Source organism: Onychostoma macrolepis, chromosome 07 (genome assembly GCF_012432095.1).
Source record: "Onychostoma macrolepis isolate SWU-2019 chromosome 07, ASM1243209v1, whole genome shotgun sequence".
Taxonomy (NCBI): domain Eukaryota; kingdom Metazoa; phylum Chordata; class Actinopteri; order Cypriniformes; family Cyprinidae; genus Onychostoma; species Onychostoma macrolepis.
This window is the reverse complement of record NC_081161.1, coordinates 18,433,100-18,446,228: the sequence shown is the minus strand read 5'-3', so window position 1 is coordinate 18,446,228 and position 13,129 is coordinate 18,433,100. Positions and strand designations below refer to the sequence as shown.

The 13,129-nt window shown below is 37.7% G+C and overlaps 1 protein-coding gene across 1 annotated transcript in view; it reads right to left on the bottom strand.

Annotated features, from left to right (window-relative positions):
• Window positions 1-2,802: 2,802 nt before the first annotated feature.
• Window positions 2,803-13,129, bottom strand: part of iqgap1 (IQ motif containing GTPase activating protein 1) — a 43,405-nt gene continuing 33,078 nt past the window's right edge. The window contains exons 16-37 of the mRNA XM_058781771.1: window positions 12,264-12,354; window positions 11,969-12,136; window positions 11,712-11,854; window positions 11,392-11,562; window positions 11,175-11,258; window positions 10,901-10,972; window positions 10,730-10,799; window positions 9,800-10,164; window positions 9,550-9,713; window positions 9,231-9,455; window positions 8,504-8,644; window positions 7,747-7,831; window positions 6,906-7,138; window positions 6,681-6,813; window positions 6,238-6,340; window positions 6,018-6,153; window positions 5,191-5,278; window positions 4,895-5,104; window positions 4,627-4,793; window positions 4,382-4,504; window positions 4,162-4,270; window positions 2,803-3,781 (exon numbers count right to left, since the gene is read on the bottom strand). Of these exons, the coding sequence (XP_058637754.1) occupies window positions 3,668-3,781; window positions 4,162-4,270; window positions 4,382-4,504; window positions 4,627-4,793; window positions 4,895-5,104; window positions 5,191-5,278; window positions 6,018-6,153; window positions 6,238-6,340; window positions 6,681-6,813; window positions 6,906-7,138; window positions 7,747-7,831; window positions 8,504-8,644; window positions 9,231-9,455; window positions 9,550-9,713; window positions 9,800-10,164; window positions 10,730-10,799; window positions 10,901-10,972; window positions 11,175-11,258; window positions 11,392-11,562; window positions 11,712-11,854; window positions 11,969-12,136; window positions 12,264-12,354 (3,195 nt within the window). The 3' untranslated portion in view covers window positions 2,803-3,667. The remainder of the gene's footprint in view (window positions 3,782-4,161; window positions 4,271-4,381; window positions 4,505-4,626; window positions 4,794-4,894; window positions 5,105-5,190; window positions 5,279-6,017; window positions 6,154-6,237; window positions 6,341-6,680; window positions 6,814-6,905; window positions 7,139-7,746; window positions 7,832-8,503; window positions 8,645-9,230; window positions 9,456-9,549; window positions 9,714-9,799; window positions 10,165-10,729; window positions 10,800-10,900; window positions 10,973-11,174; window positions 11,259-11,391; window positions 11,563-11,711; window positions 11,855-11,968; window positions 12,137-12,263; window positions 12,355-13,129) is intronic.

The window sequence follows — 13,129 nt, the reverse complement described above, 5'->3', positions numbered from 1 at the left end:
TGAAATTTAATAATAGCTTTAGCAGTATATACAGTCATGGCCAAAAATATCGGCACCCAATTATCCTGACTCATCCAAAAACAAACTCCAGCATATTCAGTTATCAGACACGACTGGAACTTCAAATGGGACTGGCTTCTATGGTCAAATGAAACTAAAAAAATGAGATTTTTAGCAGCAAACCCTCAAGATGGGTTTGGTGCACACAGGGATAAAAAATACCCCATGTGTACAATGAAATATACTGCTGTATTTTTGATGTTGTGGGCCTATATTTCTGCTGGAGATCCTGGACATCTTGTTTAGACACATGGCATCATGGATTCTATCAAATACCAACAGATAAAAAATCAATAAGTGACTGACTCTGTTAGAAATCTTATAATGGGCCATGTTTGGATCCTCCAACCGTACAATAATCCAAACACAAACCTCAAAAACAACACAAAAATGGGTCACTGAGCACAAAACCAAGCTTCTGCTATGGCCATTCCAGTTTCCAGTAGAAAATGAGTGGTGAACTGAAGAGAAGAAGCACCAACATGGAGCTGGGAATCTGAAGGGTCTGGAGTGATTCTGGATGAAGGAATGGTCTCTGATCTCTTGTCAGGTGTTCTCTAACCTCATCAGGCATTATAGGAAAAAATTTAGAGCTGTTAAACTGGCAAATGGAGGTTTCAAAAAGTATTGAATAAAAGGGTGCCGTTAATTGTGGCCAATGTGTATTTGAGAAAAACATTTATTTCATAATAATATTTCCCCCCAATTTAAATTCTTATTATCCAATGAAAGGTTAGATTTTCGTGAATTTTTTAAATAAAAGCTCAAAAGGATTAACAATGCAGATTAATTTTCACAGCCTTCTTTGATCATATTTACCAAGTGTGCCGATATTTTTGGCCATGACTATATATACACAGGTGCTGGTCATATAATTAGAATATCATCAAAAAGTTGATTTATTTCACTAATTCCATTCAAAAAGTGAAACTTGTATATTATATTCATTCATTACACACAGACTGATATATTTCAAATGTTTATTTCTTTTAATTTTGATGATTAGAGCTTACAGCTCATGAAAGTCAAAAATCAGTATCTCAAAATATTAGAATATTTACATTTGAGTTTGAATAAATGACCATCCCTACAGTATAAATTCTGGGTATCTCTTGTTCTTTGAAACCACAATAATGGGGAAGACTGCTGACTTGGCAATGATCCAGAAGACGAACACTGACGCCCTCCACAAAGAGGGTAAGTCACAGAAGGTCATTACTGAAAGGTGTGGCTGTTTACAGAGTGCTGTATCAAAGCATATTAAATGCAAAATTGACTGGAAGGAAGAATTTGGGTAGGAAAAGGTGCACAAGCAACAGGGATGACCGCAAGCTTGAGAATACTGTCAAGCAAAGCTGATTCAAACACTTGGGAGAGCTTCACAAGGAGAGAACTGAAGCTGGAGTCAGGAAAAGGGCTACCAAGCCACTTTTGAACCAGAGACAACGTCAGAAGCTTCTTAACTGGGCTGTGGAGAAAAAGAACTGGACTGAACTGGTCCAAAGTCCTCTTTTCAGATGAAAGTAAATTTTACATTTCATTTGGAAATCAAGGTCCCAGAGTCTGAAGGAAGAGTGGAGAGGCACAGAATCCATGTTGCTTGAAGTCCAGTGTGAAGTTTCCACAGTCAGTGATGATTTGGGCTGCCATGTCATCTGCTGGTGTTGGTCCACTGTGTTTTCTGAAGTCCACAGTCAACGCAGCCATCTACCAGGAAATTTTAGAGCACTTCATGCTTCCTTCTGTTGACAAGCTTTATGGAGATGCTGATTTCATTTGGCACCTGCCCACACTGCCAAAGGTACCAAAAGCTGGTTCAATGACCATAGTGTTACTGTGATTGATTGGCCAGCAAACTCGCTGACCTGAACCCCATAGAGAATCTGTGGGTATTGTCAAGAGGAAGATGAGAGACACCAGACCCAACAATGCAGATGAGCTGAAGGCCACTATCAGAGCAACCTGGGCTCTCATAACACCTGAGCAGTGCCACAGACTGATCGACTCCATGCCACGCCGCATTGCTGCAGTAATTCAGCCAAAAGGAGCCACAACTAAGTATTGAGTGCTGTACATGCTCATACTTTTCATTTTCATACTTTTCAATTGGCCAAGATTTCTAAAAATCCTTTCTTTGTATTGGTCTTAAGTAATATTCTAATATTTTGAGATACTGATTTTTGACTTTCATGAGCTGTAAGCTCTAATCATCAAAATTAAAAGAAATAAACATTTGAAATATATCAGTCTGTGTGTAATGAATGAATATAATATACAAGTTTCACTTTTTGAATGGAATTAGTGAAATAAATCAACTTTTTGATATTCTAATTATATGACCAGCACCTGTATACATATATATACACACACACACACACACACACACACACATATATATGTAAATATTGCTTTGAGGTCAAAGAATATCAGGTTTCACAGAATATTTTACCATTTGAAACACTAGACAGTAAAATTTATCATCCTGTCACCAGGATGTCATTTAGTGTTAATGGTAACTTTAGAAAAAATACACACCTTCACGCAGCTTTATAAAACATTTAAATAGAAAAAGTGTGGCACTTTGTTTTAAGGGTACAGTAATTGAGAACATCTCAGTTAGACACCAGAACAGTTGAAATAAGTTTGATGTTCTGCTCTAAAACCCGAGACTTTAATGATTGAATGCTGTTAAAGCTTGAAAGGTTTTTGTAAGAAGATTAAAAGAAAATGTGTCTGTACATCTTTTAAATTTCATAATGAATCTGTTTATTATTTCATCACTGCATTTTCTCAATATAATGAGTGTATAAACCAGCATCACTAATCAGTAAAAATATGTAACCATTACATTTTGTATGAGAGACATTATTTATAACAACAGACAATGAGATGGACTGACATTATAAGCACGACGTCTTGACATGACAAGGCTTCTCCACAAATTTTCCCAACGGTTTATTCAAGTTAAGGCACCTTTAAAAAACAAATGGACACAAGGCTGCAAAAATTAGAGGGACGTAAACGTAAAACTCATCCAGCATGCAGTGTCCAAATATTTGAAAAAAAAAAAAAAAAAGTCATCATTTTTCAACCAGCCAATGAAGTATTCCAATTCATTGCTTTTTTTTTTTTTTTTAAACAAATAAACAAAAATTGCTCTGATAAATATATTTTGGTAACATTTTAGAGGAATGTGGCTATAACACTCATCACTCTCCTACACGATAGGGATACTTAGAAACAATTTTAAAATTGTTTCGCCCTAAGAATAGATTAGGTAATAAAAATGTTCATTTTACATATAACATATACAGTATTCAAAGCTCATGCAAGCACAGTTTGCAAAGGATCAAAGCAAACTATAATTGATACTCTTTTGGACACTTACATCTCAGTAAAAACAGAAAACAGTCAACCGTTACATATCCAGAAGATACAGGTTGGTGGTCTATGACAAATTTAATAATGTACATTCAAGCAATCTATCCTTCAAGAAAGGCACAAAAGGCATACTCAGAGTAGTGCAGGAAATACATTTAAACTTTAAAGATGAATGTGGTCTGGGCTTCACTTTGTATGAAACAGTCTGTCAAGTCCCTCTGAGTTTCTATTTGCCGTAGAACTTCTTGTTGAGCAGGAAAATGAGGAGGTTAACATTTACAGTAGCTCGATCGAACAGCTTCATCACTGCCACCCCCTCATACTGCAACTGGAGTAGGTCCTGTTATTAAAGACATCAAAAAAAACTGTGTTATCACTTAGTATAGAGACCAATTCTCACTAATTAACTTGTTGCTTATTAGCATGCCTATTATTAACATACTGGCTGTTTATTAGTACTTATAAAGCACATATTCTGCATGACCATATTCTACATCCCTAAGCCTACCCAATACCTAAACTTAACTACCTCACTAACTATTATTAAGCAGTCAAATTAGGAGTTTATTGAGGCAAAAGTCGTAGTTAATTGCCTGTTAATATTGAGAACTGGACCTTAAAATAAAGCGTGACCAAAAATAATAAAAATAAATAAATAATTAATTCCTTCTGACTTGCATGAGACACAGAGACTAAAAATATCAAGAGAAGAATTTTCACCTGGTATTCTAACATTAATGTCTCCAAATGGACTCCCATAAGTTTCGCTTTCACCTCAAACACGCCTACAACCTCAGATGGTGAGATCTCGAAAATTACATTCTTATACCTGTAAAAATAGGAAACAAGCACATTGTTACAAGAAATGCAGATACAGAAACATAGTACTGTACGGTATGAACAGATAAACTCAAAAACACGACCAGAAGTTGAAACTCACTGATTTTGCTGCAGATCCTCGATTTCAATAAGCACTCCCTTCTCATGCAGACGGGCCGCTGTGTACTTCTGCGATACCTGCTTACTCTTCTTCGCCTTATGGTCTCCAGGTTTCTTAGAAACTCTGTGTGTGAAGCAATGGCATTTTCCATGATCGTAAGCTAAAAGCTCAACAGCAATTATTCAATAAGAGATGACGACATAAACTAAACTGGACCGTAAATACTCCAAACGTGCGTCACTCACTTGCCCTTGCTGGCTAAATTGTCCATGCAGGTCTTGATGTATTGATTGTAGTAGTCGATCTGCACATTGAAGAAATTGGTCTTGGAGTTCAGGGCAGAATTAGTCTGCTGAAGCTTCACCAATTCTGCCTTTCGCCGCTGACGGTATCGCCTCTGGTTCCGGATGTCCTACAAACATCGTCAACAAATAAATCAAGACGCATAATGGCGCATTTGAAGTTTCGTATTCATATACATTCTGAAAATCACTAAGGACACAGGAACGGTACCTTGGCGATGTCATTGATAAGATCCTGGTATTTCTTCTCAGGGTGAACTTTGCCCAACTCTCCGAGCCTTTGCAAGTTGCTCTTGATTTTGTCCTTCTTGCCTTGCAAGGTAAGGCTGTCATCCACAACTGGTTTGGCTTGTTTCATCTTCTCCGGGGTCTTAGCATCACGAATAGCTCTTCGCTGCATGGCACGCTGGTACTCGTTTTCCTATTCCAATAATAAATGCAGATTTGAATACAAACAACTCTGATTTGATGAAGTTTTTCAAATGTAAATTTTTGCATTTAAAGTACCTGCTCTGGTGAAGCTACAGTCTCCAGAATCTCAGTAAGCGTCTCTCCTGGCTGAAACCGGATCACGTCTACTATGAGCCTCTTGGTGCTAAATGAAAAAGATGAATGGATAAGGATGCATGTTAAGTACTTAGCAAAAAAGTTAAAAATGCATTAGCAAGGAAAAATATTTGTTCTAGAACCTAGTGACCTACAAAGGCAGCAGCTCCATGCACTTCACAATGGCATTCTGTACAGCAGACTTAAATTACATTTGATTCCTGAGCTAAAAATTCTATAGTCTAAAAGCCACCTTTTGGCTCTCTCCGATAAACAACAAATACCAAACAACAGACTGGCAGTCATTCATTTCCAATGAAGGGTAGTACCGAAGCTGCATGACGCCTTGAAATATTTAAACTTTCGTGGCAAGAGCAGATGTGATGTATTCGAATGTACTAGAAGATCAGTGCCAAACAAAATGAGAATTACCAATGATTTTTCACCAAAATGTTATTGTTTCTTTAATATGGGTGGTTATGAATATTTATGTCCAAAATAATTATTTTAAAAATTTTAATTCATTATTTACATTGATTAGATGTAGAAAACTTGCTGTTTTTTAAGACATACTAGTGGTTATTTGTTTTATGTGGATATATTCATGCATTCATAATTCAAATTTTTCCAACCACTGAAAATTCCGTCCAACTGCAAAAATCATATGCAAATGTTGGAAATGTTTGCATTAGTGGATTATCTTCTCTGGGAAGGAAGCATGCTGCCTTAGAACTTGGACCACCACTAGGTTTTATAACAGAACAATTTGAGTAAGGCATTGTCCTTACTTGAGGAGGAGAGTCTTGGCATCCATTTCAACATTGGCCTCATCAGGAACATCAAATTTATTGGTGAGGGTGAGAGAGACTTCTGTTTTACCCATCATTTCCTTATTAGGATCATCAGGGGGAAGTGGGCTCTCACCTGCAAGAGAACGACAGTCCATCACTCTGATTCTGCAGGACCTCAGCGTCCTGAGACTTTAAAACGTACATCTCAGAGGCTCACCTATTAAAGACTCAATGGTGGGCACCTCTCCCAGGTCATCTAGCAGCTCATGGATAGGATCATTGTGATCTGGAGCTATGGCATCCTGGTGATCTAGCAAGAGCTAAAGAAGATACCAACATACATTGAGTTCTGAAAACCATTAACACTGAATGTGGTCTTTACCAAAAAGGTGTGGTCACAAAGGTTATGAAAGGTCCACTGTCTATTGTCATTAATGTAACGATTCTTGAAGCACCACTCATAGAGAAGTCACTTTCAAACCAATTAGCTTTCTGTTGGTCAACGTATTGAATTTGTTTTGTGAAGAACTTGAAACCGAAGCAAAATATCTGTGGGGAATTTTTTTGCCCCTAGTTAAAACTCCCAACTGAAATGACAGAACTTCAAAATTTCACAGAGCAACGGTAAATGTGATCACACCTTAAGTCTCAAACGGTTACCGTGTGAGTGTTGATGATCTCCCCGATGGAAATGTAGATCACAGGCTTGGTCAAGGTGACCAGGTCAGAGTATTGATCCACATTGAACTTGTCTTCCAAAGATGGGACGTCACAAGCAGCCAAAAAGAAACGTCTGGGAGAAAGAAAGGTTCTTGCATCAGTATGAAATTAAAGAAACTGCTTGAAATAACAAATCAAACAGAAAAACTCTGATGTCACTTGTACCTAAATTTCTGGTAGGAGTTAGAGAGGTATTCATTGATGGGGTTCAGATGAGCGTTGTCTCCGAGGAACATCTTGTTGGAGGCTGCGTGCTGCAGCATCTTGGCGATTGACCCCAGGTTTCGCCTCTGTTCTGTGGTCAGCTGACCTCCAGCCGAGAGATCAATGATGTCAAAGGCATCAGGAGCCACAATGGCGGGGTTCATGTAGCGGTAGTACAGCAGGTTGCCCACAATCTTAAAAGATAATAAGGATGAGCACGTCCTTTTTTTAAGCAAACACAACATCTGTGCAGTTTATAAAACCTATTTTCCATGTTTCTATGTTTGTGCAATTGAAGATCCTCTGCTTCTACAATGGGGGTAAACAATATTACTGACAGAAGCAGCAAGGCAAGAATAAGAAAGACGTGGCTCACCTGGGTTGGGTGCTCATCAAAAACCTCTTGAAAAGGGTATAAGCAAGGGCCAAGAGGAGAGCTGGAGCCAGGCCATAGATAAAGAGAGAAACAGAGCAGGTGTGGGACAGATAGATAGAAATAGAGAAAAGAGGAATCTCTTACCAGAAGAAAAGGAAATTGAAACCACATTTATTATTCGAAGTGAGAAGCCTGGAGTTTCACAACAGAAGTGAAGCACAAGAGCAGAGAAATGCTCAGGATTCAGCACAATGTTCCACAGTGGGATAGAACTGATATGGAGAAGCAGCGGGTGCCCATTTAGCAGAGAGGTAATCAGAGTGTTCAGAGACATCTGAATGAAGGCTGTCTTGTTTTGGAGACTAAAGCGGAACGCTGCACAGGAATAACATTGCTGTGATTTCTAGCAGCTGTGATGTAACAAACCTTCAAAAGCTCATCCTCTGTGGCATCAGGGAACCTTTCGTTAAGCGTGTCCTTCAGTGTCTTGGCAATGAACCGCATACCATATCTACAGGGAAAACAATAAGTCAAATTGTTAACAATGAGTCATTTTTAGTAGGTGTAGTTTGAACGTAAAGTGTAGCGAACGTAAATAAGAGAACAACCAGTCAGTGATACTCATTTCATAATGTGATTCATAAAAGGCTCAAACACAATAACATAATAATAGTTCTTGGATAATTTCAAGTCAAACATGAATAAATGTTATTATTAGTTAGCATTCAGTAAATCCATAATTGTATCATAATTAATTCATAATTGTTAATTGTGCTCTGGTGGATTCAGTGAATTATTTATTTGAATGATATATGAGGAGTTACTGAATAATTGATTCATTAAGAGTCATTCATTGTATGTTATTTTTAGTCCAATCTGTGAAGAAAAGGTCATATAAAAGTAATGATATTTTTATGTGGTATTCCGCCCTTTTAGGTTTAGCTTAGTAAAGCAGCACAGCGCCACTCTTTAACAGCAGTGTAATACTGACATGTACACAAGCATGAACAAAGAAACGGCTCATGTTACAGACACGTATTTGAATATTCAAATCTGGGCTTGCTAAAAGTCATTTTCATATGTTCAAGAATGATTTATTGTAGGTGCAGCTAAAAATAGATGCAAGACGTGAAATGTTTTGATCCCTGAGGGAAATTCAGGTAGCGGGATTCAATCAACTCACGGGATTTTATCCACAGAAACGATTATGGCTGAGAGGAATTTGTCTGTGACCGTCCTCATGTTCTTGATGGAGGCTTCCAGCCGGGTTCGAACCTCCTCGTGACTCATTGCCTGTTCTGGAGTCACATCATACGGCAATTTACTGCAAAACAGAATTACACGGTCATTGCAACATTAGGTAGCAGGTCATCTGGCATTACACTTTATTTTTGCATCTGGATTTAATTAAATGAACTTTGGTCTTTACTTTTAGTCTTTTACATGTCTTAAAAATCCATTAAACATTTATATTTCTTCTTATTATAAGTAGGGGGCCTCAGCAGATTTCTAAGGGGGGCCACAGAATGACTTCTGAATTATTTAAATTGACAAATTATTATTAATATATTAAAATAATCAAGCTCTCATCTAAATTAAAATGCTAAAAGCACATAGAATTAAGACTAAAATCATTTTCCCACAATAAATACTGTTTTTATTGAAGAATGAAGTTCTGAAATATAGAAGTTAGAACATAACGTGTGGGATCACAAAATAAATCATAGTTAAATAATTTAACACATTAAATGAATTAACCATGTTAATTTGATACATGAATAAAAGTTTGAAAACAAGCAGCTGTGTCATAATTACAAAAGAAAACACTAAAAATATCTTGGTATATATGGAGGGGGAGAATATTGTGCTGGGCAACGTGGGCCCTTCGTATAAAAACGTTGAAAACACACCTGGCCTCTCCAGTTTGACTCTCCATCTGGTTCACCCAGCTCTTGTATATGTCGACTGGGTCAGTTTTAATGTTGAGCGTCTTGTCATCCATGATTTCCTTCACGACCGGAGCCAGGATCTGCCGGAGTGCGTTCTGACCTCGGGCTCCTCTGTTAAAGCTCACCACCATCTTAATGACCGTCGGGTTTCCGGTCACGATCTCCTGGATCTGGTCCACTTTTGATCTGCATTTACAAGACAAATATCGCTGAGAGATCGTAACAGATGCAAATGTGTCTTGATAAATAGTTAAAGAGTATATAAACATGCAGTTCCTACTTGATTTCCTCCTGCAGAGCCGTTTTGAAGAGATTGAGCAGGAGGTACTCCTCACGCTGATTGGAAGCGTAGTTGTACAATGTGAAAATGACAGAATCCATGAACTTTGTAGACTTGTTCTGTGGCATCTGAAAGATCAGCTTGGCCAGATAGGTTGGATTTGTCTGAGGAAAACAGAGAGGGAAATGAACAGGACTGCAGTGACATTGATTAATCAAACAATCCTTGGATTAGAGTTGATGAGGTTTACCTGTAACAGGTAAAAGAGGAACTGATATGCCTCCAACTTCTCCCTCTTCTCTTTACTAAGAGCCTTCAGGCCTCCTCTCTGCTTGTTCATCATCATGAGGTTGGACAGCTCACCCTTGTTCTTCTTGGTGAGCTTCTTGCTGTGAGAGACCACCTCCTGAAGGGTGATCTTGTTTTTCACCAGCAGGCCGATCTTGATGTCCATCAGATTAAGGTCGTTCTCCAGCTGCTGATTGGAGCGGATGTTGGTGATCACCTCTTCTCTAAGCCGCATCAGATCCAGCTCTTCCTGGAAGTCCTGGTCGCTGTGATCCAGCAGGTGGACAAACTTGCGAACGACTGCCATTGGAGGATCATCTGCGTTGACTGTTAAAGACAGGATTTAGAGTTTTATGGCGTTCAGTGCTAGTGTACTCCTATACTAGTTGGGAGGAGTCAACAAAAACATTGATGACTGATCCTGCACTTTTTTTATCCAATTAAAATGTTCTATGAAGTGTTCCTCCACTTAAAGGTATAGTTCACCCAAAAACAATTTTGTCATCATTTACTCCTCATGTCATTCCAAACCTGAACAACTTTCTTTATTCTGCAGAAAATATATTTTGAAGAATGTTGGTAACTTTCATTGTATGACATTTCTCAAAGTGCATTATTTTATGATCCACAGATGAGAGCAGTCATAAAGGTTTGGAATGACATGAGGGGGAGTAAATGAAGGCAGAATTTTCATTTTTGAGTGACCAGCAAGATGTGACAAAGCCTTAATGAAATGTAAACAGCTACAGTGACCTTCAAACTTCAACAGTAATCAGAAACAACAATCCAATGGCTTCAAAAGACAAAATAAGTTATGTGCATTGATATTTGAGGCGAGTTGTCAGTGAGAGGATGTGAAACAGAATTTGACGGAAGTATATGAAATGCTTACTGAGTGTTTTGTAGTCATCTCTTGCTTTGTTGGCTCGAATGAAAGCCTGAATCTTCACCACATCATTCATCTGCAATGGAGAACATTAAAGACTGACCACTGTGCAGTTAGCAATCAGATTACATTAACTATAAAAACATACAAGTCCTCAGGTTTTGACTAAAAACTCACATGGTCTTTGAAGTACTGCAGACGATCTCTGTATTTTTTGCGAGCTTGATGCATCCTGACCATTGACTGAATCTACAGAAAAAAAAAAACATTTATCCAAATACAGATTTTACCATATTAAAATTGATCTTTACTGAAATAAAGGGGCAAAACCAGATAATTAGGGGGTGAACAGTTATTTTCTGCCATGTAGTGCATAACAGTCCTGACATTTATAGAATTTATAGAAGTGCGGCTCTTTTATTCCATCAGAATTTGTCATGCTGCTGCTCACCTTGACAGCATCATCAGTGTGATCCTTCAGGTACTGCTTCCTGTCATTGTACTTCTTTCTGTCCTTATAGCCTCTCCAGTGAGCCTATTGTTCAAACAGAACCAGAAGGTCATGATTGGCTTGGCCCCAGACCCACTGATGTTATTCTTGTCATTATTTACATTAATGCTTTTCAGTCTAGTTTAGGACGAAATGAAGGATGCAAGAGGAGAATGACCTGTATGCATGTGACAGACGGCTGCTGAGACTTCAAGAACCCAAGACGCTCTTTCATTCCACGTCGCACCAGAAAACCACGGCACCGGGCCTGCAGCTTGCCAATCAGACTCTCATTGGCCAACCACAGTTGCTCTCGGTTATATGCTGTGGTTACTCCTGACACAACAGACTACAAAAGACACAGACACGGTAAATAAATAAAAAAATAAAAATAAAACTGTAAAATTCCTGTTATTATATTAATAGATATAATAACATGATGCAAAATATTTTATTTATTTTATACATTGTAAAAATAAATACTGGATGAAGATTTACCTGTATTTCCTCTTTGTTGAGCTGAGTGTTGTTTGGAATAAAGTCTGCAGGCTCTTCCCAGGTGCCTTGTCCAGTATTGAGATTATAGTAGTAGTTGTGTCCTCCCTTCACCCAATGTTTCATCCATTCACTGCCATTATTCCCTACCAAAAACCTCTATTACTCTCTCCGTCACAAAGTGTAAATGTAAATACGGTAAATATTACTATAGATTTTTGTACCAAATATCAAAGAATCAACACAAGAACCCATCTCACCTTCCTTTTTCTTGTCCTCTTTAATTCGAAACAGGTCGTCCTGGTAGGTCTGAGCACATTCAGACGTGACTCCATACAGACCAGCAGCTGGTGAACGCAGGGCTGCCAGTGTCTGAGAAGAGTCATTTTTATCCACAGCCTCATTAATGGACTGGATCGCCTGAGAGACTGACGATGGAAAACAAGATCATTCTTTAGTTTAAAAAAAAGAATCATCCTTTTATTCAAGAGTCATATTTATATTCAAGCTGAGACAGTAAACAAGTAAACACACAAACAAAAATAAGATTTTTACATTGCAGAGCATCCTCTGAGTCCTTGTTGGCTCTTAAGATCGCATCCTGGATCTCATCTAACCAAAGAACTGCAGAAGGATCTCCGCATTCCTGTACAGACAAGAAAGAAAAACAAGCAAATTACCAATGAGTAACCATTTCAAAGAATTAGGATGTGCTCTGAGCGATATAGTCAAATATAACTTACACAATTCATTTCCATTTTTTCATGACCTTTGCTGTAATTTTGATGCCTAAATAAGCATTTTAAAGATTCATATTCATAAGCAATTTCTAGCTAAAATAAAAATTGAGGACTAAGCATAACTACATTACATGAACTACATTTCACACTTTTCAAATAGCAGATTTTTAAGGACCACAGTAACTCTGTTTAAAGATTCTGTGCCACCAAACAGAATAGCAAAAAATAATCATATTTTCAAAAAATAGGATACATTTTTTCAATATTTTTCAAAAAAAAAAGATCAATCAATTTGTTTGTATTTAAATCAGAATGACACTCATATGGACACTAGGTGTCAGTCAAACCTTCTGTAATGAGATTATTACAGTCCACCTGTTGACAGTTAAAACATTTTTAATGGAAATAAAGTGACAATTAATTAAAGTGACCCCAAAACTTCATTTACTCACCCTCATGTTCCAAACCTGTGTGACTTTCTTTCTTAGGATCACAAAAAAGAAGAAAAAGAGTTTTTGGTCTATACAATGAAAGTCAATGGGGTCCAGTGTTGTTTTGCACCACAATGACATTCACTGTATGGACAAAAGAAGATTTTTTGAAACATATTTTGTTTCCCACAGAAGAATGTTTGTTGTGGTTTAAGTTAGACTTGTGGGTGAGTAAATAATGACATTGAGT